Source organism: Cucumis sativus, chromosome 5, assembly GCF_000004075.3.
Source record: "Cucumis sativus cultivar 9930 chromosome 5, Cucumber_9930_V3, whole genome shotgun sequence".
Lineage (NCBI taxonomy): Eukaryota > Viridiplantae > Streptophyta > Magnoliopsida > Cucurbitales > Cucurbitaceae > Cucumis > Cucumis sativus.
The window spans coordinates 7,945,134-7,970,895 of NC_026659.2; the positions used below are offsets into that span (position 1 = coordinate 7,945,134).

Genomic DNA, 25,762 nt, shown 5'->3' on the forward strand with positions numbered 1-25,762 from the left:
TTGTTTGCGCTTTGAGTAACCACTTTTTCAAGTGGGACAACTCCTTCTCCAAACCCCATGCCAAACTAATTTGCTCTGCTCCAAAGTTCACAATCTTCTTCAAAACTTCCTGAACAGCAAAAGTCCATAAAAATTCAGCCATGTTTCTTTGGTTTTTGTGCCCTCTGATTTCCAAAACACTTCAATGTTGAAGAGGAAATGCAAAAGTGAAGAGACCAAATTAGTAGATAAATAATAAAAAAACAAAATAAAGTATTGTATAGGGAACTCATGGTTTGTTTGTCACTCTATTTTTTGGATTTAAAATTTGAAGTAAAGTCCTCTCATTCCAACTCTCTTGAGCTTAAACAAAAAAAACTAAATCAATTTAATATATAGCAACATTTTAAAAAATTTGTAAATATAGCAAAATTTATCAAATTCTATCAATGATAGAAGTCTATCACCGATAGACCATGTTGTAAATATTGGTCATACACCATGTGAATCTATCATCGATACAAAACTATAGTTTTACTATATTTGTAATTTTTTTAAAAGGTTGTTATATCCTTGATTATTATTCCTAAATGACCATCAAATTATAATTACCCATAACAGTGTTGATTTAGTTTTTATTTTTAGATTTGTTTTTTATTTTTTAATTTTTAAGTATAATTAATAAATTACTTTTTATTTTTTTTGTCATTAAATTGCTTAAATAACACTGTGGTTAATTTTTCCCTTTTGTATTTAAATCGTTGTTTTTTATTTTATTGAAATTGAGATAGTTTTTGGGTTTGGTTCTTGTTGTTGTGCATTTTTTTTAACATCAACCAATATTAGTTTAGGGTGTTAGATAGTAATTTGAGATCAATCAAATAACAATAATCAGTATATTAATTTAATTGTTGTGGTCAAACAACAACTAATATCATCAACAAATTTTTAATAATTATCATATAACAATTTGTATAGTTGACAACCATTTTTAGATTGTAATCAAACAAACAATTAGATAACAATTGATATTATTATATCAATTAATAATATTAAATAGCAATCAAACCAGCGGAATTGCCAGAAATGACAAATTTGACGAACATTTATAAAATATAACAATATTTTAAATTATATCAATAATAAACATTGATAGACACTGATATGTTTCTAACAGTGGCATATTGATAGACAGTGATATAAGTTTATCAATTTCTATCATTAATTGAATCCACAGTATTACTATAGTTTGTAAATATTTTAATTTATCTTACTATATTTGAAAATGTCCCATCAAACAACTATCAAATAACAAATTTAATATAAAATAACAATCCATATCAAATGCAAATTAAGACATTAACTAGACAATAATCATTATAATTGAAAATTAGTATATCATAGTGTAATGAAAAAAATATTCAATATCAAATAGTAGCAATCATGTAACAATCAAATTTCAATCCATTTTAATTATTTAATTTACCCATAAGTTCTTATTCTCTTGCTTAAATTGTATTTATTTGAAAAATTGTTATATTCACATTTCATACCTTATTTTCTTTGAGGTCATTGAGATCACAAACATTATTTTACGAGTATATTAAAATTGTTGATTTTGCTAAGTTTTGAAGAGATCGAGGAGTGTAGATTCATCAGTATGGGTATGATATGATTTTTCTTAGTTCAATTCATATTTTAGTTGAAAATTAACTACATAACTTAATTAGTTTGTGATCACTATTTGATTACCATATGATTGTTATCTTTATTACCGTCAAATTGTTATTAGATTGCTAGTTGATTATCATCTAATTGTTTTATGATTATTGGAATTTAAATATGTATTGCTATTTGTGATTTTCATTACTTTGAAATTTCATAAATATTCAAAAATGCACTTTATATGATTCTTCATGCCTGTTTTACCATGTTTTTAGTGTCTTAACGCAAGATATTGATGAAAGAAGAGTCTAGTGAATTGCAAAGGAACTCGGGCAAAAACTACTCGAGAAGACCTTGTTTGACAAGTATAATTTCTAGGCGAGAACCACATCAACATGTGAGAAATGTTCACTAGAAAACAAAAAGGATAGATGGAGTTAATGTGACATGACAAAGGTTGCTTTCGACGCTAACATGCTAAGAAGAATAGAAGTTTTTCACCAAAAGTTGTCTATAAAAATACTCCATCTCCACCAAGTCGAGGGAGGCCAGACGTCTGAATGGACAGACCAAAGTGCTTGAATGGACCAAACCCAAAGAGAATGGTGGAAAGGGCTGTAAAGTCTTTCTTCCACTTCTCTGGTTAGTTTGTATGTGAAAGCTAAAGTTTGAGTAGAAAAGAAGTCATCTCCCATTTTCTCCTAATTTGTAATATTCATTTCTATATCTTCTATTTTCTTCTTTTTTGTAATGTATTTGCTCATATTGTACAGTGGCCTAAGGCCTTTATTCTTTAATACATTTCATGTTTATACATTTTCAATCCACCACATCTTTACTATTCATTCGTCAATGTATTATTTGTAGTTTAGGTTTGTGATAAGTTCTTGATAAGAAGCTTAGCTTATAAGTCTTATCGCATTAGTTGAGCTATAGTCATCACTTGGTCAGTGTTTATCGTCAACTACCCGAGAGGACAAGTAGCAAGATATGACTAAGCGCGCAATGAGGAGTTTGGAGACAAATTCCACCTTAGTGAGATAAATTCCATCATTTGTGTTCCGAAAGGAGAACAAGTGTGGGTGTTTGGTGCCGAGAGGTTGTCGCCCTTAAAAGAGAAGCTCTATAAGTTTTGTAAGTAAATTCTTCAAGATATATCTTACTTAACCCAACTTAGTCATTTATGTCCCAAGAGACGAGCAAGTGTGACATTTAAAGACACCGAAAGGTGCTAGCCTTAATCATAAGCTAGTTAAATGAGCTATATTACATCATGGCTATTTCATAGCTTAATTGCTTAATAGTGCATGAACCAGCTTCCTTCACCTTTTCTTTAATACAAGTTAGTTCACATTTTTATCTCACTTCCATCCTAATTCCCCTTTACAGATTCTCTAGTGTATTTAAGTAGATATAATATAAACTTACACTTCACTACACTGTATGGATGTTTCTTTTATATTGCCTTAATGAAGAGTAAACCTTAGAACTAAGACTTTGATATCAATTATATGTGTTCGACTCTAGATTAATCTAGGAAACCTATTGTTTTGCTTACACTTGGACAAACAATAGAAAAACTTGTACCCAATGAAGACTTAGTAATTACATGATGAAGAGATACACAGTGAGCATATGGTATAAAGTGACCATGTTCAATGACTCACCATGTAGAATCAGATACAGATACATATAACATTAGAACACACACACCAACATTATCCCCTAAGTTTAAATCTAACAAGCAATAACATTCCATGGAAATTTTGTAAGACATGATCCATAGCCTCAAGGAGTACTAAACCTCTTCGTCCTAAGACGAAACAGTAAATGGGATACAACATTCACTATTACCTACCTCCTTTAAGGCACAATAAAATGTACCCTTCTTGATGGCGCTTAGTAAAATAGGTTCGTCAATCCTACCATTAGTACAGAGTTAACCACATATATATGCACAATAGGTTCCATGTAATATTTAGGCTAGGATAAAACATATTTGAAAACCTTTAAACATTCTTTTTCTTTCATAATCCGTAGTCATAACATTCAATTGAACATGACAGTCTTGGAAAACCAACTTATAAAACATTTAAGCATTTGCAAACTCAATAGAAAGTAGTAACTTAAACTTTTTTTTTAAACGTGCTTTAAGCAATAGGTTATAAATCATGTTTTATGAAACATTATAGAAATCATTTTATCACCCACAATACTTGGTTTTACATCTTGGTTTAGAACTTCCTCTAAAATTTTCTTGACAAGAAAAATTCATACTTAAGTCCTAATTAATCCCTTGATTAAGGAAACATATCCACAAGTTGATCGTAATTGCCAAAATAGCAAAACAGCTCGAAAACAGCCCAAAATAGCCCATTTAGGCATGATGGCACGTAGTGGCATTTCGACAGAGGCTTGGCACTCGCGCATGGCCTAGGTGAGCCTTGTCGTGTGCTAACCTCATAATGGGATGTCATGCGCATCATGGCCGCGTTTCTTGCAAGCATCATGGCTTCATGCCTTGTGTGCGTTGTCCTACGTGTGCTAACCTCTACGCTCAACCTGAGCGTGTCCTTATCGTTTGGTTATGCCATGGTCGTGGCGTGTGCCCTTCAAAACATCAAGTAACCTCCATCCTATCTTGCACGCGTATGACCAATCCTTCCACGCAGTGATGCTTGGCCACTCAACCCTTGATGGTAAATTGTGAAATTTCAAGAATTCAACAATCAACTTTCAACACCTATAACTTTTGAACCAAACCTCAAAATGGAAAACTTTCTTTTACAAACTTGCTTAGAATTTTCTTACCTTTCTACCTCAAATGCGTTCAACTCAAAACTTTAAAAGATGCATTATGAGGACCCCAAGAAGTGCACACTGCTCAGTTTCTCTCAAAAAATGACCTTCTTGCCTTTCCTTTGCTTGAACGCAATCCTTCTCACCTCCAATTTGATTGACAACCCTAGTCTAGAAACTATATAGACTCAACCTCTAAAATTTTGGAGGTAAATAGCATAAGTGGATTGTGAGAAACTCTTGTCTGAAGTTGCCTATTTATAGTGATCCTTGCATGAGACTTGATTGACACCTCCAACTTTCTTAATCCACATCACATTTCCTTAATCCACTTTCTGCTTGTCAAAAAATGCCTAAAATATGTTGAAGACACCTAGAATTCTACTAAGCTGACTAGCCTCAGTTGGCCATCTTACTTACTTAAATGTCTTGCTAACCTTTATGGCCGGTCTCAAGCGTTCGTCACATACATAGCATTCCTCACCTAGCCATCTCACCTACTAACCTCTTAGCTCATCATCTTGCCTAGCAACACTTGCTCGCATAGCTTCATTAAAAGCCCACGATTTCTCTTTAAGGTTATTCCTCAATATGTGGTCTCCCAACCTTGTCTTCTTGCCTAACCTTAGAGGTTCTCCAACAATCTTTGGGCACCTAGAGTGAATCTTTTAGAGGTTACCTTGCCTTTCTGGGCCACCTATCACCCAATTACTGTTAACTTTCCTTGTTCTCAGCGACACTTCCCACTTACCAAACTTCCATTTAGAGGTAATTTAATTAGCTCATTTGGCAGCCTAGCCCATGCTTATCTTGCCTAGCTCCATATGCCATTAAAGAAAGACGATGGAAAAAGAAACAAAATAAATTGAAAAAGAGGAGAAGAAAGAAGATGGAATGGAATAGCAAACTTAAAATATTTTTTAAAAAAACTAACCGACTTCATGGACTTTTTGATTTTGTTACATGAGCCGTAAATATTTTAATGTTTTGTTATATTTATGAAAATTAACCAATAAAATAAAAATTTAATTGAATAATGAGAGTCAATAATAAGAACAACAACCTGAGTGCAAAGAAAGGCAAGTCATAAAAAAATGTCAAAATGCAATGAAAAGAGAAAAAAATAGATTAAGATAGAGTCTCAACACATATATACCTAAGGATGAGATTTCATAGCGTCACTTCCATAAAAAGTTATAAAATTTAGTTGTAATTAAAAAGGTAGCCATATCTCATATTTGGTTCTTTAAAACGAATTTATCATATTCTAATTTTGTCTAATAAGAGGTAGGGATTCAAATTAGAACGTGGTGATCACAAATTCATAATAAACCCAATATCATCTGTAACTTTAGTGGTGAGATAACATTTCTTCTTAGTAGTTTGTAGGTTCAATCTGTGGAAGTATATGTTTTTGATCTCTTATTTGCAAAATAATAATAACAACAACAATAATGAAGATTTTAGATCCTATATTATTTTTATTTCAGAAGATTATAAAAATGATATTTATTTAAAACATAAAAAAACCAATGTCATATCAACTTCTGTGATTAAATGGATGAACCAAAACATTGGGTAAATGCATGTGTTGTTGAGTTTGGAAACTCAAGAAACTAAATGCAACATAACTCAAATTTCATGGACCAAACGGATCCTTCTACACATATAGCATAATCTATTATTAAAAGAAAATAAACGAATTGACATTAATAATGGTAGTAAAGAATAATATATTATTGAAGCTACTGGAGATGTCAAACTATTCTTCAACACAATAAAGAACAGCATAATTTATTTCTAAAACAGCTATTATATGAATAATTTTACACCTAAACCGAAGACATATTGAAGATAAATTTATTATTTGAGGAGGTACAACTAATACAAAAATTAAGATTAGAATATAGTTTTATCTGTCTGTTCAATCTACATTTTTAATTTGGAAAGACCATGCATTATTAGATGATCAGCTAATTGCTTAAGCTACATGTTCAAACTACAAAATTTTAAAATGTTTCAACCTCCAAAAATATTTTCATCAAAGTTCATTAGGTAAAATTTTAAGTGGCTAAGGTAACTTTTAGATGATCAGCTAACTGTTTCAATTGAGTTTTAGGGCTTACTATAACAGATATCAGATCTCTCACACCTCGTTTGAAATCTGTTGTTAGACTCAATAATCAAGTTTAATTTCTTCCCATTTTTTCAAATCTTTTAATTTCTTTGAATCCCTTATCAATAGACATCTATGAATATATATCTAGGGATGAGCTGATAGTTATAGACACGTTTTCATGAGTGTACCAAGCATATCATGCTTAGACTGTCATTTTGTTCGAGATCAAATTGTCAAAGAGTACTGTAAAGTTGTTATTCCCTTTTCACACTCAATATCGGTTCGATGACATTTGTACTGAAGCACTTCATCCTTTCAAGCTCGATCTATTATCCAAGATGGGTGTTCTTAATCTTATTGTCCCATCATGAGTGGGAGTTCTAAGGTGTACAAAAGTGTATTAGTGTCTTACTAGTTCGTTACAATTTTGGTTTAACCACTTGTACTTCATTTGATGGCTATTTATTGTCCATTTCTGATCAATAAGAATTGAACGCCTTCCTACAACATTTTCACCTATTTTATTCTTTGAAAACAAAGCTAATTGATACATAGATCTATCACTCTAAAAAGGTATAGAGGAAAACTTATATTCATATCTGTCATATTATATATAACTTGAGAGTATACTTTATCAAAATAATTATGTGTGTATATACCTTATGTGTAAAAGAAAGACTAAATTATAAAATTGGGTAATTGTAATGGATGACCATTTGAGAAATAATAATTAAGGATATAGCAACATTTTTTAAAAAAATGCAAATATAGCAAAACTATCGCTGATAGACTTGTATCACTGATAGGCTCGTATGATTTATCGGTGATAGACCAATTTTTATAATATGGTCTATTAGTGATAGACTCTATCATCGATAGAATTTGACAAATTTTTCTATATTTGCAATTTAAAAAAAATGTTGTTATATACTTAATTATTTTGAATTTAATTACTAAATTTGCAACTATCCCTTATAAAAAATGCTCATGAACTTTGTAGTTTGTGTCAAAATTTACCCATAAACCTTCCAACGTTAAAAAAATGTCCTTAAAACTCTAAAAAATGGTTAAAAAATTACCCTCACCATTAGTTTCGGATGAAAATCGTTATAGTTTTATTTCAAAAATAGTCTTACACTATTGAAAAGTTTCATAATTACACTCATTGATCTAAAAAAAAAGTTAATAAATACACTCATTAATCTAAATTTTATACCAATTTTCTCACCAACGAAAATAAATAAAAATTAAGTTAAAATCATAGTTTTAAATTTATTTGACTATTAACACATACAACGATAGATCAAGAACACAATAGTTATTGTTGTGATTACCATATAGTTAATTGTCAAATAAAAAAATGTATTTGACTATTAACACATAGTGATAGTCTAATAGATTTATCAGTGTGATATATTTTTTTTATTTGACTAGTTATTGCTTTAGTCATGTTTTAAGGAGAATTTATGTTTTGACTAAGGTTTAAAATAGCGACGTTGATGGATATCTCAAAGGGTTAATTTTACAGAAATTTCTATTTCGAGGAATATTTCTCGAAAATTATAAAAACGAAAAAAATTAAAAAAATTAAATTAGTAAATAAATATTTTATTATTATTTTCAAATAATTAAACATGTTTATTATATTATATTGTATTGTATTATATTATATTTATATTAGTATCACTTTTATGTTTATTTTTTGTGTACGGTGGACTTTTCTACCATCTAATAAAAATATCAATTCATCCTTTTATCGTTATCAACTCATGAAAATGTGAAAATGTCATATCGACGTATGAATGGAAATTTAAAACTAAGGTTTTAACTTAAAATTTTGGTTTTTATTTTGGATGCTAAGAAACTTAGTGTAAAAATTGGATAAATATGAGTATTTTTTTTTAAAAAAAAAAAAAGCTTAAAGATATTATGAAACTTTTCAATAGTTCGTGTTATTTTTTAAACCATTAATGGTTTCCATCCAAATATAACGGATAAGAGTATTCTGTTCGCATTTTTCGAACGTCGTTTAAGAGAAATTTTAAAACTTTTAAAAGTTTAAGAGTATTTATGACACAAACCACGCACGCATAGTTGAAGGATATTTTTTATAGTCTAACCTAAAAGAAAATAAAAGCATGTATTTAGCATATTTATAATATACGTCCCAAATAATAATCCCCAATAATTCTATTTAGGGAAGGAAGCAAAATCAACTTCCACATTTAATTTGATACACCATATTTGGTCATCAATGAAATAAAGAATGTGTTGAATTAAATGCTCATAGAATTATTATTAATAATGTAGAAAAATGATATTAACATCTTGATGGGAAGGGTACAGATCACTACATGTATAAATAAATGTAAAAACTCCATATGCTTTTAGTAGAACAATATCAATGAACTTTTCTTGATCAGTTATAATAAAGTCTGTAGAGAAGATTATATACATTGAAGAAGAAAAAAGAAAAGAAAAATGTCTATTACTGGGAAAGTTGAGGCTCACATTGAAATGAAAGCTGCAGCTTCGAAACTTCATGAAATGATTGTAAAGAGACCACACCATATATCCAATGCTTCTGGAGACAAAATACAAGGCTGCCGTTTGCACCAAGGTGAATGGGGAAAAGTTGGTTCTATTGTCTATTGGGATTACTTTCATGGTTCGTATTTTTCTCTCAACTACTTTACTTTTCTTAATTCTCATTGCTCTACACATCACCTGTCCAGTTCATATCAATATCTTTTTAAGAGATGTTCAAATATTAACAAATACTTGTTTCAAATATTCTTGGATTAATCGATTCTCTGTTGAAGATCTCAAAAAGAAAATTAAAGCCTTGTCTGATTTGAAATCCAAAAATAATACTGTTGACTATAGATGGAGAGGCAAAGGTGGGAAAGCATGTAATCGAAGCAGTTGATGAGGAGAAGAACATGGTCGTTTACAAAGTGCTAGAAGCAGACCTTCTAAAGAATTATAAAGACTTCAGGTTTATAATGCAATTTACTCCAAAAGGAGAAGGAAGTATAGCTCATTGTACATTAGAATATGAGAAATTGCATGGAAAGGTTCCTGATTCACATTCCATGCTTAAGTTATGTGAAGAAGTTTGCAAAGATCTTGATGCTCACCTCATGGAAGGCAACTAATGAGAACTCAACTCAATGGATTTTTATTCTATGCTATGTATTAATTATTAAGCACTATACTCTATGTTTTTACAAATAATATTGCTTGTAGTAAGCATGTGTATGTTATCTTCATGTATGAGAAAATATTTAATAATCCTTTGAAATATTTTAAAATGTAACCATATACTCATATATATTGGTTGGACAATAAAACTACTATTTGCATTATGTTTACTATTATGTTATATCCATCCACTAATTTTGTTACGTCATAATACTGTGATAGTCTAATTTATTAAATTGGAAGTGAATAAAGAATTTATCTGCACCATTAAGTTTTCCTCAAAAAAAGAAAGAAAAAAGTTCATCAATTAGTTAATTTGAGATTGGGAGACAAACAAATGATAGCTCAAGCATTCACATCCAACCATGAATATTAAGCCTAAAGACGCAATATATTGATTATTGAAACAGATGTAAATATTGTAAATAGATTTAAATTAATAATATGTATAAAAACAATTTTAAGAAATTTCAAATATGGTAAAACCTATCAAAAAGTCTATCAAGGATAAAAGTCTACAACTGATAGATCATATTGCAAATATTCTGTCATGGACAGACTTATGTAATTTTTTAAAATGTTGTTATACACTTTATTTTTATTTTTATGTTATAATTACTCACGTTATTTGGATAATAGTTCTATTTTACCTAAAATTGTAAAATGTAGTTAGCAAGGCCCAAAGATTAAGCAATTCAAGCTTGTGACTTGAAATGCATTGGGACAATTAAAGAATCGAATAATGGAATAGTTGCAAATTTAGCAATTAAACTCAAATTAATTAAGTATATAGCACAATTTTAAAAAATCTGTAAATATAACAAAATTTGTCAAATTCTATCAATGATATAAGTCTATCACTGATAGACCATGTTGCAAATATTGTTCTATCACTGATATACCATATGAAGTCTATCAGGGATAGTTTTGCAATATTTGCAATTTTTTTAAAATGTTGTTATATCCTTAATTATTATTGCTAAAATAGTCATCCATTGCAATTTTCCTCGAATAATACAAGGGGCAACTAGAAAAATAGCAAAAATTGAAGTTTACTTTGTACAATTAAAAAAAATTATTTTAATTATAAAAATAGTAAAAACGAAAAAATGAAATAATAAATGGTTACAAATAGAACTTAAATTTCTCTATTCTTAGTACAAATGACACATTTTGTAACGTCCTGAGTTTAGGAGGGGGACATAAATGAACCGGTATCACATATAAATGAGAAAGATCCTAAGAACATCAAATTAAGGTTAAGAAAGACTTAAAAGAATTAGAAGTTACTACATATACTAACAAGGTGCACCTTCTTTTTTGGTGGCTTGATCATAGGAACTTCAAAGTTAAGCGTGCTTACCTTGGAACAGTTCTATGTTGGGTGATCTCCTTCCAGTAAGATGTGGTTCAAATGACCTCTTGAAAATTTTCCGAATCTTGGCCTAGGGCGTTATAGATGGAATCAAAGTGAAACGTCTCCCAGTAAGATCAAACCAAGTGATACCAATAAGGGTTACCTTCCTTTTTCGATGGCTCGATCATATAAGAACTTCAAAGTTAAACGTGCTTAGCTCGAAACAATTCTATGTTAGGTGATCTCCTCCCAGGAAGATGTGGTTCAGAAGACGAACCAAACATGAATGAACTGATATTACATTTGAATGATAGGGATCCTAAGGACATGCAAGGTTAAGATAAAGACTTAAAAGAATTAAAAGTTACTACCTATATGAACAAGGTGTACATTGATCATAGGAACTTCATAGTTAAGCGTACTTAGTTCGAAACAAATTCTATGTTGTGTGGCCTCCTGAGAATTTTCCTAGGATGGCATGTGAGTGAGGACAAAGCATGCTAAAAGGACTCATGTTGGTTTGTAGGGATGACTAGGGGTCACAGGGGATGCAGGGGAATGTTGGAGATCTGAATTTTGAATCCTCGGCTTGGGACATTACACCTTTTAAAATACAATAATAATTATGAAAAAGAGGAGTACACCATAGTGTAATTGTTTTTTTAAAATATATTCTTATGAATTCTTTGTACTTTCTATTTTTTACATGATTAAATAATATTTAAACTAAAAAAAGTGAAATGTTAGGAAAAATAACATAAGAAACGAGAAGCAAGAAATGATTATCAAACAAATTTAAGTTTCTGTTTTTTTTTTTTTTTTTTGAGAAACAGAAAACGAAAATAGTTATCAAACACAACACGTTTCTTGTTCTAAATAAAGAAGAAACAAGAAATGATTAGGAAACAAATTTTTGTTTTTGTTTATTTTTTTCAAGAAGCGGGAAACAAAAATAAGATCAAGCATAGTTTTATTTCTTATTCTAGAAAAAAAAAACAAGGAAAGAGAAACATAGAACAAGAAACAGAAAATAAGAAACGAAAATGTTATTAAACGAGCTCCTACTGTCTCATTTAATAAAAATGAACCTACATTTTCAATTTCATTTAGAAATTGCTTTCTATCTTTTATTTTGTAGTTTAACTACCAATAAGATGAGATCTTTGATCATATCCGTCGAGAGATATGGTTCCGCTCTAAATAATAGAAACAAAATTTTCCAACAATGGAGTATATATGAAAACTTTTGAAGTCTCAAATCGAAAAAATTCAAATAGATTAATTGGTCTTGTAATTAACTTTGACCCTAGTGAAAATATTCAACTAGTCGATTGATGGAGCATCAACAGGGGCAGCTTCGGCACATATCCGAGGGTTTTGCTTTCCAGAAATGATCGGCTTCACATTTGCACATTGAGACGTAATTGATCCTTTGTTTCCATTGTATTTTAGATCAATGTCAGCAACTTCCACCGCTTCACATGGTATGCTTTTGCTGCAAACAAGTTTGACCGCCACTGGAGTAACAGTAGTGCCTCTAATATTTTTGAAGCTAACTTTGCTGATTTTAATACTCGATGGAATCTAAATGTTGTAAACAAAAAATATTGTTAGCATAAATATATAACTCAACTTTTCCATTTTCTAAATTAATATACTTGTTTAATTGAAAATGAAAAGGTATATAACTAGAATACATACTTTTCGGTTGCATTGATTCCATGGACAATATTCTTGGTCTATGAGGATAGGATTGCTGACATCAATCATTTCAATATCTTCAAAATGCATGTCAGAGGCGGAATATTTTACTGCAGAATCTGGCCACGTTTTTATCCTAACACCGTTTGTAGTCTTGATTAATTTGCATTTTGTCACCCAAACGCCTTCCACAGCCTTTTCCTTAGTGTACTTGCCTAAACTTCCTATACTGATTCCATGTCCTGGTCCGCAAGTCACATCTCTAATAGTTATATCTTTGTTACTATCTCCTACAGACACGCAATCATCTCCTGTTGATATTTTTGTATTGAGAATGCGAATTTGTTCTGAACTACTAATATGAATTCCATCGGTGTTCGGGCTATTTTCTGGTGCAGATATTGTCACATGTTCAAACGTAATATTCTTGCAACCCAAGAGGTTGATATGGAAATTCTTACTATCCAACGAAGTTATGTCCTTCACAATTGAATTGGTGACAAAATTGAACTTCAAAGTCTGCACAAAAAAACATACACACACAATTAAGAGATATTTCTAATGTATTTAAGTTGTGTATGTTATTAAGCCAAAAACAAAAGACTATTATAAACCAGAGGGTTTACCATTGGGAGTTTGGTACATATTTTCTTCTTGTGACAATCATTCTTTTCCCAACCCGCTTTTCCTTGCCCATCAAAAACTCCAGTGCCTGACAATGTCAGTTGATCGATATATTCCAAAATGACCAACCCATCACCTTTAGGATCGGGAGGAGCTTGCAATGTCCCTTGAACTTGAATTTCAATAGAACTCTTGCAAGGACCTTTAAGGTTGGATTGACTTAACAAGTAAATTCCTTTTGGAATCAACACTTTACTTCTGCTTGTTGATGCACATGCTCCTTTCCAAGCATTTAGTAAAGCCTATATATGAATTTGTTTTATTAGAAAAGATTTTAGATTACAAATTAAAATGGTATAGCAAAATAACGAATATATACTTACGTGAGTAATATCAGTATTAGGTTTTGCGCCATACCGAGTGACATCAAAAACAGATTGACCTTTAGTAGTAGATGCCAACAAGAACAATAAAGATAGAAATGCCACAAAGTTCCATCTCAAACCCATTGTTTCTATGTCTTTCTACTATGTTTTAATTGGAAGGATTGCTTAAAATATTCATATCCAACTTGGCTTTAATATAGGAGAGAAAAAAAATTATTTGCTAAATATGTCTAAAGATGAATAAGAGGTTGAGGTTAATGCATCATGTGCGTATCATTAGCTCCTTCCTTGAACATTGGAACGACTACTTCTTTCACTACAATCAAATTCATTCCATAAGTTTCTTTTCAGATCTACACGCATGGCCACACCTCACAATCTGTGACAATTGTTGAAAATAAAAAAATAAATAATATGCTAAACTCATGGAATAGCCTTGTTGATCCATCAAAAGGAAACTTTCTTGCATCTCTTGAAGTTAGTTTCATTCTTGAATTTGTGATTTGGAAGGGTAATGGTGGTGATATCTATTGGCGATCTGGTCCATGGATTGTTCTATCTTTTATGGGAGTACCCGAAATGTATACTAATTATCTGTCTGGATATAACCTTGATATCGACTACAATACTTACTATTTATATATTGCAAACTATAGATATCATGTGATTTGCGTATGTAATTCTAAATAATTCACTAGGGAATCTTGAAGAAACATTGGATGTTGAAAAACCGGAGTGGTTGGTTACTTGTTCGGCTTTTCGCACGGCTTGTGATTACTATGGAACTTGTGGGGCATTTGGGATTTGTAATGCAAAAGCTTCTCCTATTTGTAGTTGTTTAGGTGGGTTTAAGGCTAATGAGGAAGAGGAATGGAAGCAAGGGAACTGGAGTGGTAGATGTGTTCGAAAGATACCATTAAAATGTCAAAGCTGGAACATTAGTTAAGAAGAAGAAGATGGTTTTGCTATGTTGGAAATGGTTCAAGTCCCTTATTTTGCTCACTGTTCTAATTCATCTAATTCAGTACAGGATTGCAAAAGAGAGTACAGGAAGAATTGTCCGTGTGTACTGCTTATGCATACCAAAAAAGTCTTTGTTGTATGCTTTGGAATAACCAATTAATAGATATATACATAAGTTTGAGAGAGGTTGAACCACAGCTGGCTTTTACTTCTAGAGTGGCATTTTCAAAACTTGGATCATACAGGTATATAATGTCACATCCGACTCCAAATGTCACCGTTTGCGAACAATGTGGAAACATGACCGCTTAGACACTTAATGCATATCTTCCCACAAGATATTGCACGTTGAACGCCTAGTAAGCCGAATTACTTCAACAACCGATCCCCACGCAACTTGAACCTTAGCTTTATCGCCTAGTTCAACTTAACTCTTTTAGCCTATTAAGCGATAAGAATAACACAACGCAGCGAAATAAACAAACTTCTCTTTATTAACTTAACAACATGCGTTCTAAATACAATACAATTCATGCTTTCTTAGATACAAAACTATAAATTAAAGCTTCTAATGCCTTGCGCTCGGACTAATGCCTCAACGTGTAGCAACTCGCCTACCTTTATTAACTTGGCCTCAATGCCTTGATATATAACTTGGGGAAGGAAAACTTAAACCATAAGTCAAATACTCAGTAGAGTGAGATTTTAGAAGTTCATTTTAGGTTATACAATGCAATCAAATGAATTCATTTTCATTTTCAGAAGCAGATTCTCAATACCTCATTTTCAGTAAAACATATATATCACACATTAGCTTTTACTTATTCCATTAGCTTTTACTTATTCATTTCCACTAAAAACACGAACCATTCTCACGTATAGATCTCAGATTCATTTCACCCACATCAAGCCGCATAGACCCCAGATTATTTCACCAGCATCCAACACTTAGACCTGGGATTCATTTCACCAACATCCTTTAAGAAATTTCTCTGGTCATTTCTCGTTGCTTAGGTTGACTCATACACATTTACTCATTACTTGCACATAATATAGCCTAGCTTATTGATAGGAATAAGGCTAATTAGGTTTACTTACATATAAGGATTACAATCATCACATAGAGACTTTAGTTTTCTTTTCAAATAACAATATCAACATCAACAATACAGTACGCGTTAAACATATACAACACAAGACTCATAAAGAATGCTTTCAAAACGTTTTTTTCTCCTAGAAAATCATTCACAAAATACTTAGTCTTAGTTTCCTAATACCTAACTTCAGTTTTTGCTCCTCGCCTAGTGTTTTCTTAGCAAGCAACACAACTCTTAGGAAATTCTCAGGAATAACAAACCTTTCTTCGTCATATCCTTCAATTCTGTTTATATTAATCTTAAATCAGGTTAATGATCATCCTTTAGCTTCTCATAGCTCGCCAACTTCTTCTACTTACAATTTTATACGTGTCAACTTATAACTTATAAAGTCATGCTTAATTTTATGTTTAACACGTGAACAGTTGTCAAATCAAGATTTGACATTTCCTTGAAATGCTAAATCTTCAGCACCGACTTTCTATTGCGTTTCACCAAAATGTTTACCCTTTCTCGCGTTACAGGACTTGAACACATACTTCTTCTAATCGTGTCACCTCACTTCAACGCAAAATGCCTTCTTCAAAATTCTTTTAATCAAAATTTTACTTCAAGATGACCCTTCCTATCCAGGAGCATGGTCTCACACAGTCCCTTTTCACTTTGTTCTTTAGTGTAATCAATTTTGCCATGCTAAAAATTACTTTTCAATAGTTGAATTCATGAAAAATCATCCATTAACTTATTGAAATACTGAATTTGTTTATACAATTGTTAAATGACATAAAATTAACTTCGTTTTCACCAGTAACTAAAGATTTTGGAGTCATTTCGTGAAATTGATTTTTTAATAATTATTTTAGTGGAGCTTTTTTTTCGTGTTTAGACTTATTTTAGTAATGGTAAATCACCATGAGATGATAAGTAGAAATAGTAATATTGAATTAAACTATGGTTGGCTATACTAGTTAGAAATATACGGACAATTATAATTTGAGTCTCAAACATAGTATGTGGTATAATAGCATAGTGATAGTTCATTTAGTTGAAGTTGGAACTTCAAATAGCTCAACTTTTACATTTGATTTACCAACTTCTTAAACTAGTGCAAACAAATCAACTTTAATAATAAACACTATTAAACTTGCTCGATTTTCATTTTATATTTACCGAAAAAACAATTTTCCTTTTGATAACTACAAGAAATTCTGGACATCCAGACGCTACTTTAGTCCATCGAGAAAAAAGGACAGGAGGTAGTGTATCTCCTGACGCAGGTGAGTCAAAAGATTGGATATCTCCCGACGCCTAACGTAATGCATCAGTAGAAAAGAGGCTAATTATCGACGCATTAGCAAAATCGTCGGAAAATAGCAGGCTACTTCGAATGTCATTAGTAATGTGTTGGGAGTTCCTACACAATTCCTGATGCGTCAGTAAATCATCAGCCAAAAAAATCATTAAAATAATGATTGTGCGTATCCCAATGCCATGCATGTATCCGTCAGGAGTTTTGTGCGAACTCCTGAAGGTTATCATGGTGGGTCAGGAGTTTTCCTTTAGAAACCCTCTTTTACATCTGTAAATTACAGATCTAGAAGAGAAAGATAAAGGGCAAAGAGGAGAAGAAAAAGAGACTGCGAGAGAGAACATATCAAAACATCGTTGCCTGTCGCCTGTGCCACTTTCGTCGCTCATCAACAGCTTGTGCCACAGTTGTCCGTTACACCTCCGCCTCCATCCTCCCTTGCAGTCGCCGCCTTCTTCTTCAGTAACTATAGTTTTCTTTTGTTTTTTTCCTCTTTATTTTGGTTTACTCAATTAATAAATAATATTCGATCTGCTTCTTGTTATTTGGTTGATGATGTATGTGTTTGATGCTTGACATATTTAGGTAGATTTTTAATTTTGCCCTCAAACTCTAAAATTATTTTGTTTGATAAACTGTTGATTATAGAAGTTGTCCTGAAAACCCCTTTGTTAAAGTTGGAGAATCTCGCTAATTTATTTTACTTAGGTTGATTTTATGGGAGTTGAGGTTAGAATAAGTTTTTATGATTAGTGCTAAAGAAAAAAATTAAATATCATTGAGGATGGAATCAATTTTGATGAGCTTAGCTTTTAGTGTTCCACTTTCAAAATGAAGAATTATGTTATGTAATTTAAAGATTGATGTGAACAGTGAGTTTATGTGTTCTTGTTGTAAACTTATGTTTTCTGACATGAACAATGAGTTCGTGATCACTTGCCCTTTGTGTTATTGATAATTTAGTGAAAGACTTGGTTAACTAAATTAATCCTTGGTTGTAGTTATTGGTTTTGGTATAGTATTTAGGTCTGAAATCGGTGTTTTTGAAAGCGCTTACAGTGTCACACTAAAGACTAAAGTATGTATGTTATTCTTTAAATCACAACTTGAATCATTCTTCATGTGTCAATGGTTTGAAATTGTATTGGAATGTAGTTTTTAATTCAGTAGTAGTTTTATTTGTTGGAAGTGTTAGCTAACTTGTAAAGATTGAAGTACGTATGCTTTGTGGGGTGGGGAGCGAGGAGGGGTAATATTGCAACATGTGAACCTAAAGATTGAAAGTGTGTGTTGCAAAACTCCGTAAAGTTAGCTAGGTTGTAAAGATTGACTAGTTTCTGTGATTCTTTCTCCATTTTTTAGATTAAGTCGCATATTGTACCATTATGAATAAGTCATGGATGAAAAATAATAGAATGTCAACTGAGTATAGCTTAGTGGTTGAAATGTTCATTAAAATTAGTTTTGAACATTTAAGGGATTGTTTGGATTGAAGGAATTGGAAATTAGATTTTAATACTTGAGGCAAAGTTGGTGTGAGATGTTTCGAGATGAAAAGCAGAAGGATTTAGATTTTGAAACTTGAGGCAAAGTTTCCCAAGATGCTCTCTAATGAAAAACATAAGGACTTAAATTTCTATAAGTAGTTCTTGGACTTGTTTTTAATTTTCTTGTATTCGGTTGTTAATTCTTTAATTTTCTCAAGGAAAATTCAACGATTTCTTACAATAAAAGAAAAAGAAGAATAAATTGGAAAGAGAATTATTATACAAAACGATCTCATATGAAGTTAAAATCTCTTTTCAAAAGGAATCAAAGTAACAATTATGTTAACGTATGGGTTGATGTACCAGCATTTTATGAAAAATGTTACACTTTAACCAATATTATTTTCATTTCAGTTTTTAAGAATTATGGATGTTGTGGGAGATAGTGATCCATACGACATCTTGAAATTGAAGCAAAACCTTTCCATTGAAAACATTAAGAAGAGGTATGATTTTGCTTATTTCATATTAACTAGATTTTGATGAACTAATGTAGATTATGTGCAAGGCTTTTATATATGAATCTATGCTTTATGTTTTAAACAATTTTCTTTTTTGAAATCTGTTACTCATACATTGGTTTGTCTTTCTTTCGTTTGTCAAAACTCCAGACTATGGATGAATTTATGAATATAAACTTGACATACATTGTGTCTTTTGAATGCTTTTTCTTATATTTTCTTTCTGCAATTTCTTCTTCTCTTACTATGAAATCTTATGTCACTCAATTATTGTTATGATTTTTTTCAAACGGTTGCTATGTGTATATCTAGTTATGAGGATCAAATTGGTTAACAAGGCTTTTTTTTTCTTAAGATGGAATGTTTGAAAGTACATGGATGTAAGGGATAGAGAAACCTATAGAACAAAAAAATGATTTGGGAAGGTAAAAGATCATAAAAGGTTAAAATTCTACCCCAACGTATATATACCATCCATTTATTGATGGAATGTATTTTTTTAAAAAAAAAATGAGTGGTGATATTCTGACGTCGTACAAACGGCATCGGAAGTTCCGCATTATCTATTGACGCATCATGTTGTGCATCGGGAGATTCTTTCCTGACAAGGTTTTTCGACCTCGATCTTGACAGACCTTTATACGTCAGAAGATCCTTTTCCGACTCATTTTCGTGTATCTACTGAGACGTGTTTGTGCATCCGGAGATCCCCCATTTCTCATAATGATTTTATAGAATAAGTATTTATGGTATCATCCTTTTTCAAAACAAAAGCAAGACAATATTATTTATGATATCTGAAGTTGTGTAAGTATGGTAAATCTCAAAAAACCAAACAACTACAAATAAATTCATACATTTTTAGTTTAGAGTTATTTTTTCAACAAGATATTATTGATTTTAGTTTGTATAACCCCATAACTTGTATTTTCTTTAAGCATACTTGTTTAATTGTGCAAGAGTTGTTATTATTGTTATTATTGTTTTGAAGGTCTTACTGCTAAGTAATGTGTATTAAGAGTCAAGAGAGAGAATTAAACTAAATTTTGGGTGGCCAACGCTTACTAGGTAAGCAACCCTGCGTTATTGGCTAAGTATGCAGCAAGATGTTAGTTGATGACACTCAAGTGGACGGCCAAAGAGCAACCAAGAAGACACTAGGCATTTGGAGTTAAACGGCCAAACAATGAATGTTGTATTTGAAACTAAATGTTCCTAAGGCGACCTAAAGAAGGTGAGCTAGGCGGAAAAACTATGTGAGCCAAGTGACCTATAAACTGAAAGATTAGCTCATCCAAGTGTTTCCTAGACATCTTGGGTGATGGAGTTGAAGGCAAGATGGTAGTGTGCGTCCTAACCATTAGTTGTAGGCTGACACTAGGCAGAACGACGATTGTTGTGGTGCTAGGCAGCAAAAGATGTTATGCAAGGTGGCGAAGACCTATGGCGTAAGTTAAGTGTTAGGTGGCCACAAGTGAGTTGGTGGGATAAGCCAGGTGAAGAGATTAAGTTGTTTAAGTAGATGGTTCATTATGGTTAAACATCAGCTTAACCAAGTAGGAGGTGGTCGATCGTGCAAAACCATGCAGAGAAGCCTATAAAAAGGCTAAGCTTAACCAAGTAGGAGGTGGTCGATCGTGCAAAACCATGCAGAGAAGCCTATAAAAAGGCTAACTTCAGCATAAGAGTTCTTTCAATTCCTTTGTTCAAACTTCATGTTATTTGTGTCAAATGAAAGATATTTTAGTGTAGTTTATGTGTGTGGGGTGCTGAAAAGAGGTAAGTTGGAGAGGTTAATTACTGAGAATTTGAAGAAAACACACATTGTCTAGATTTTAGTTCAATTATCCAAGCAGTACTTGCAGTTTTCATTACAACCGAAGCTCTGGATTGAATTTTAAGTTCATATTTTAAGGTGAGCTAGTTAAGAGGATAAGAAAAAATTTAAAGAATGAACTTTTCAAATTTAATAAATGGACTTTCGTTTTCAGAGAATTTGTGGGGTGTTAGGTGGATTTATCTCGAGTTGTTTGCTAACATAAGGAATACTACCAACAAGATTTATTTATTACATCAAACTTGCAAACTACGAACTATAAAGACCTAGTTTCAAAGTTTGTCTATGCTTCTATTAAAATTAAAAACATGAACATGTAATTATTTGTTTGACATTAAAAGATCTTGTTGGTTAGATGGTAAGAACATAATTACTCGAGGATTTTATGATTACCGCTTTGATCAAGTTATTATTTGTGATTTATTGTATGTTATACATGAGGTGATATGTCAAGTTGGCTTAAAAATCAAATTAGATGAGTATTGATATAACGAACTTAAAATTGAAAATGAGGTAAATCCTTCTAACAGCCCTACAAAACTCCATAGTAATTATGTTCTTTATCATCCATTCAAATTAATTCACAACGTACATGAACATCAATAATTTAACTGACTTAATTAACATTAAAAAAATTAAGTAATAATTTAATCGACTTAAGACATTTAAAATTTCATCTCAGACACAGAAGTAACCAAACCCAAAACAAAGATCAAATAGAGAAAATAGTATACCTTCAAACAAAGAATGAACAATTTTGAGCACAACATCAACCTCTACCATCTTTTTCAAAATGTGTCCAATTTCATCCTTTTCTTCTCGTGCACCATTTATGTTCATGAAAGAATACGAACCAAACATCAGTCCGGGAAGAAACATCATTTGATAGGCTTTAGCTTTGACATTAGGACCATCTGAGATCTGACTTGAGTAGAACTTTGAGTTTGGGAAAAGGCTTATGGATGGATGCATTATGTATTGCACATTGAGAAGATGTTTTGGATGCACTAATGAGCTTAGCCTCGCAAACAAGCTTCTTCCAAATCCAGGATTACCTGAAACCTTAATGGGAAGAAAAGAGAATTTTTAAAAAGCACGAACACAGACTGGCCAAGACATGGAATGGAAAAGAAAACTAAGAACATATGAATGTTATTTATATTAATGTTATTTCTTCTTCCACTTACCTCAAGTGTCTCTTCCATAATTTTTGTTATGAATATTATGATCTGCCAAGAAATGGAAAAGAAAACATAAGAGAATAGAGGAGGGAATGGAGGATATATATAGAGAAATTTAGAATTATTAAAAGAAGTTAAAAGAGTAGAGTTATTATTTTATCGAGAACTGCAAGAGATTGGCCTCTAAGGGAACTCCTCGTTTCCTCTACTCTCATAACTCACAAACACTATTATTTGTGTATGGTTATAAATAAATATAGGGGAAGATAATTAAAGAGTTAGCTATTATTTTGGAAAATTGACTTATGTTTTATATTTTAAAAATTATTACAACTTTAGAAAATTCGTAATTTTGTTTTTCTTGGAGTTAATCTTGGCTGGGATCGACCGGAGATTCTTTCCAAATTTAAAAAACTCTTTAAAGGATTTATCTTGGTTTCTCTCGACCAAGTGCATCACTAATAGAATGTGTTTTCATTAAAATTTTGAAATTGAGGTTAATTCTTCTTGGGCCAAATTTTCCACGAGAGTCCTTGTAGGATTTTTCATAAATCCCAACAAGGTACTACTTTAAATCATACTCTTCTTGAACCATTTAGATTAACTATTCTCGAGCTATTGTGTCCCTAAGATGGCCCCAAGATCATACTAAGTATTATGTCAATGATATTGTCAATTTTTTCAATTATGTCCATGATTCTTAGCCAAAGTTGTCCTGTGATGGCCCCGAGCTAAAAAACATAAGCATTATTATGTAGTATGATCTATGGGTTAGTCAGTTTTAGACTAGATAGTTTAAATTAAAGTTCAATCTCAGTGATGCACTCAATCGAGAGAGACCGAGATAAATCAGCTTCAAAGAGTTTTTAAAATTTGGAAAGAATCTTTCGGTCAAAAAATAAAATTATAAATTTTCTAAAGATGTATTACTTTAAAAATATAAAACAAAAAAGGTGGTAGGTTTTGTCAATTTTCCTATTATATTCTACTACCATATACATTATATGCTTTTTGTTTTTTGTAATTTCCATTTTCCTTTTTGTAAAACGAATATATATATATATATATATTTTACTAAGTTTTGAATTTGATTTATATAAATTTAGTCTATATGTTTTGAATGAATGTAATCATTTTATAATTTTGTTTCAAGGTGGTCTATAAGTTTCTAAATCTACTCTTATAACCTCAATTTCTCGGGAAATAAATACTTTGTATTTAACTATCTTTTTAAGAATTGGGATTTTAATCTTAAAGTTTATGTTTTTTAATTAATTTTTCTTATCTTTTTGTTGAGTTTCTTTTTTCTTAATTAATTAACCTTTTTTTACACTTTTTTTTAATAGTTTCTTCCTAGTTTTTAATAACTATGTACAAGAGCTCATACCAACTTTCTTGTCATTCAAGTAAAAGTCAAGGGCGTTAATTTTGGAGATGGAGAAACAACGTCATGCCCAATATTTTCGAGATAGAATGAGACATCACCAATACTTTGAAGATAAAGATATTTTCGGTCATATTAAAATAGGATGACCCCAAAAAGGTCATTGTTGACTGGACCTTCCAACGTAGCCTCACGTGCACGTCATGATTTTTGGTAAGATATGTTTAAACCATGTTCAACATGAACGTAATGAACTATATCTTTGGGTGTGGATAATTCAGAACCAGCTAAACTTATTTTGTTCTTGATTCAGTCCTTGATAACAGTAAAGATAGCCTATATATATATGATCTGTTAGTGGAACATCTAGTGAACATGTATGTTCAGAATCGAACCTAGTAAGAACTCAATCTTCAATTACAGACTGCAAAACTAACACTACTTTGTTTGATTTCACTGTAACGTATTGAAAATTGTCTCTAATAGCAATGACTTAAATGAACTATTTCAACAAAGATTTGGTTGAAAACATGTCGTGGTTTTTTAGTGCAAAGTTTGAATCTATCTTAAACACATCTATATTTTAAAAAAAAACGACTCACATTTGAATGGATTTCAGTTTGAAATGAACTTGATGACGATGAACTTAAATAAATCGCTAAAAGGCTAACAAAATGAACAATAAGGGCAATATGTTGTTCAATGTTTGATGTTATTATATGGTAAACCCATTTAAATCGTTACCATTCTTTATAGTCAAATCCTTCTTAAGACATTCTATAGGACGCAAAGATATATATCAATATTGTTCATATCAATAAAGCTACCTAACTTGGATTTAAGGACATTGTACAATTCTTTATAGCACATATTGTTCATCAACTATTATTTTGGACACATAAACTAACGTAATTGTTAGATTCATTGAAAAAGTCCATCGAAATAGACTGCAATTCTGGCCGTCCTACCAAAAAATATTAGAACTATATGTCACTAAATATTGACGTTGTAAGTAAGATGAGATATATATATATATATACTAAATCACACAACAAAACTATTATATTTTACGGATATATTAAATTATATATTGTTAATTTAAAAAATATATAAAGTGATAATATGTATATATGATATTTTGATCGTATATTATAGATACATTCAGAATGTGTAGTTTACTAATCTTTTAGTAATATTTACTATATAAACATATATTTTAAACTCAAATTTTGTCGAAATAGTGTAGTGTACAGTATACTTGAAATATAAATATTTATATGACTAATAACTTAAAATTACTATATGATAAACAAAGTAACAAAAAAAATCATTGAAGGAAAAAATTTGGACATCTTACTATATATCATTATATATGTGTTATTGTATATATGTGTAAACAATATAATGGAATGAAAAATTAACACGTTCTAGGTAAAATACGATGTAATGGACTGATTCTAGGAAGCTACTTCATTTTCCTCATATTCGAGAATATCAAGATCGTTTAAATATCATTTTAACATGATTTAAACAATTGTTTACCATGGTCAACACGATTGTTTAAATTTAAAGCCTATTTTCCATCATTTAAAACGAACTATACGATCGTGTTTGCATTATTTAAGCGATCGCTTACCATAGTTAACACAATCGTTTAGCATGGTCAACACAATCATTTGATTTGAAGTTTTTAACTATTATTTACATTGGACTATACAATTGCTTACCATAATCAACACGATCGTTTAAATTTGAAACATTTTTTCCATCATTGAAAAAAACTACACAATAGTGTATCATAACCTAAATGATAGTAGATAATTCGTTTAGACTCTACACGGTCGTGCACACGTGTAACCGATTAATCGTGTATTGATTGGGACATTTTTGGCATTTCTCATTATAAGTCGTTGATTTTTTATGTTTTCAGAATTATTTTATACCGTGTAAATATTTGAGTGATTTGTCATATTTAAAAAAAAAAAAAAACCTTTTTAAAATAAATATTTGAAATTTTTTTTAATCATTTCCTTTTAAAAGTGAATTATATAAAAGGAAAAAATAGTGATGATATACATTTGGAAGGTTAGGAGTAAACTTGTAATTTAACCAAAAAGAAATGTGTTATGGGGCAATGCGCATGCATAGC

At 31.1% G+C, this 25,762-nt stretch overlaps 2 protein-coding genes across 2 annotated transcripts; one reads left to right on the forward strand and one right to left on the reverse strand.

The window, feature by feature from the left end:
- The first annotated feature begins 8,939 nt into the window (after positions 1–8,939).
- On the forward strand, positions 8,940–9,937 carry LOC116403751 (MLP-like protein 43). The gene is made up of 2 exons (XM_031885291.1): positions 8,940–9,230; positions 9,449–9,937. Exons 1-2 carry the CDS (start codon positions 9,044–9,046, stop codon positions 9,718–9,720), a joined length of 459 nt encoding a protein of 152 aa, XP_031741151.1. The 5' UTR covers positions 8,940–9,043; the 3' UTR covers positions 9,721–9,937.
- Positions 9,938–12,130: 2,193 nt separating this feature from the next.
- On the reverse strand, positions 12,131–13,981 carry LOC116404033 (exopolygalacturonase-like). The gene is made up of 4 exons (XM_031886188.1): positions 13,832–13,981; positions 13,451–13,750; positions 12,825–13,343; positions 12,131–12,707 (listed from the first exon to the last, which is right to left on the reverse strand). Exons 1-4 carry the CDS (start codon positions 13,955–13,957, stop codon positions 12,447–12,449), a joined length of 1,206 nt encoding a protein of 401 aa, XP_031742048.1. The 5' UTR covers positions 13,958–13,981; the 3' UTR covers positions 12,131–12,446.
- Between the last annotated feature and the right edge of the window lie 11,781 nt (positions 13,982–25,762).

Coding starts and splice junctions, on each gene's coding strand:
- LOC116403751 (XM_031885291.1), top strand. CDS start 9,044: ATGTCTATTACTGGGAAAGTTGAGGCTCACATTGAAATGAAAGCTGCA. Junction 9,231..9,448: donor CTATTGGGATTACTTTCATG/GTTCGTATTTTT, acceptor TGTTGACTATAG/ATGGAGAGGCAAAGGTGGGA.
- LOC116404033 (XM_031886188.1), bottom strand. CDS start 13,957: ATGGGTTTGAGATGGAACTTTGTGGCATTTCTATCTTTATTGTTCTTG. Junction 13,344..13,450: donor TATGTACCAAACTCCCAATG/GTAAACCCTCTG, acceptor TTTTTTGTGCAG/ACTTTGAAGTTCAATTTTGT. Junction 12,708..12,824: donor GGAATCAATGCAACCGAAAA/GTATGTATTCTA, acceptor TACAACATTTAG/ATTCCATCGAGTATTAAAAT.